The sequence below is a fragment of the Sinocyclocheilus anshuiensis genome, unplaced genomic scaffold (assembly GCF_001515605.1).
Source record: "Sinocyclocheilus anshuiensis isolate Anshui unplaced genomic scaffold, SAMN03320099.WGS_v1.1 C32602442, whole genome shotgun sequence".
Taxonomy (NCBI): Eukaryota; Metazoa; Chordata; class Actinopteri; order Cypriniformes; family Cyprinidae; genus Sinocyclocheilus; species Sinocyclocheilus anshuiensis.
In genome coordinates, this window is record NW_015618381.1 from 1 (window position 1) to 1,173 (window position 1,173).

At 39.0% G+C, this 1,173-nt stretch overlaps 1 protein-coding gene across 1 annotated transcript; it reads right to left on the minus strand.

Moving 5' to 3' along the window:
* Positions 1–155: 155 nt before the first annotated feature.
* Positions 156–1,135, minus strand: LOC107682800 (sorting and assembly machinery component 50 homolog A-like). Its single transcript, XM_016478938.1, has 4 exons — positions 1,047–1,135; positions 826–972; positions 615–756; positions 156–491 (listed from the first exon to the last, which is right to left on the minus strand). The coding sequence occupies exons 1-4, from the start codon at positions 1,072–1,074 to the stop codon at positions 446–448; spliced, it is 363 nt and encodes a 120-aa protein (XP_016334424.1). The 5' UTR covers positions 1,075–1,135; the 3' UTR covers positions 156–445.
* Positions 1,136–1,173: the final 38 nt, after the last annotated feature.

Genomic DNA, 1,173 nt, shown 5'->3' on the forward strand with positions numbered 1-1,173 from the left:
TATATATATATTGACTTGATTAATAAAATCCTATATGTAATTTTTTATTATTTTAATTTTGTATTTTAATTATATTTGTTGACTTCTGTTTTATTACATATATAGAATTTAATATTAACTATATATAAACACAAAAAGACAGCACAATAAAGGCCAGAAACATTATTTATTGAACACCGACTTGTTCTGACAAATAAATATGACAATAAGAGCACTGATGTCCAATATATTCCCCTCTGAAGTGCCAATAACTTTAAAATGGGCGACTGATTCCTAACAAATCTTTTTGGACAATTTTCCTTTTTTAGCATGTTCGCCAAAACGGAGAAATTAGCCAACATTCATTGCATTACTTTGCAGCTCAAAATGGAATCGAATTAATATCCTTGATCACAAGTACAAAGTGACAGAAATGCTTCTTTGTTCTAAAAAGGGACTCGTGGTATCACAGGAACCGGATTCCAGCCCCAAACTGCACTCCATCACATATCCTGAGAGACAAAACACATCAGTACATTACAAATGTATAATAGTAGAAGAATAACACAATCACATTAAAAGTGTAATCACTTGTGTATTTGTGAGTGATCGTGTGAGTGTCTGTGATTGTCTACCTGTCTCCGCTCTGGACACCCATGGGAATGCAATAATTGAGCTCCAGCCGAGCGATGTTCCCTAGACGCAGCACAATACCCGCTCCATAAGACCAGCGGATACATTCGGCCAGCTTGCTCAGGTGTGCCCGGGGTCCTTCCCCTAGTGGATGATTTCAATTAAGTAAAAACATCGAGAAAAATAAAACCATTGCAGCTTTCTTTATCTCACCATAGTTGAGGTTACACAGGTTTCCGGCATTGAGAAAGAAATGTGTCCTGAAAAGGTCTCCGAAGCCGCCTCTACCTGGCCTGAATGGGAGCGGGGTGTACAGATGAAGCCCTCCAGCCCAATATGCCTCCCCACCGAGGTAATCACCTGTCATCAAAGTGAGAAAACAAACCTTAGTTGTGAATATTGAGATATTGAGCTTCACTGTCAGAGTCAGTTACCTTCACTCTGAGGGCCGATGCTGTACATGCTGAAGCCCCTTACACTGGTCGGACCACCCAGATAGAACCTAAATACAAAAATAGCTTTACCTTGTGTGTTTGTGGGTTATTTTTACTAATGAAAGAG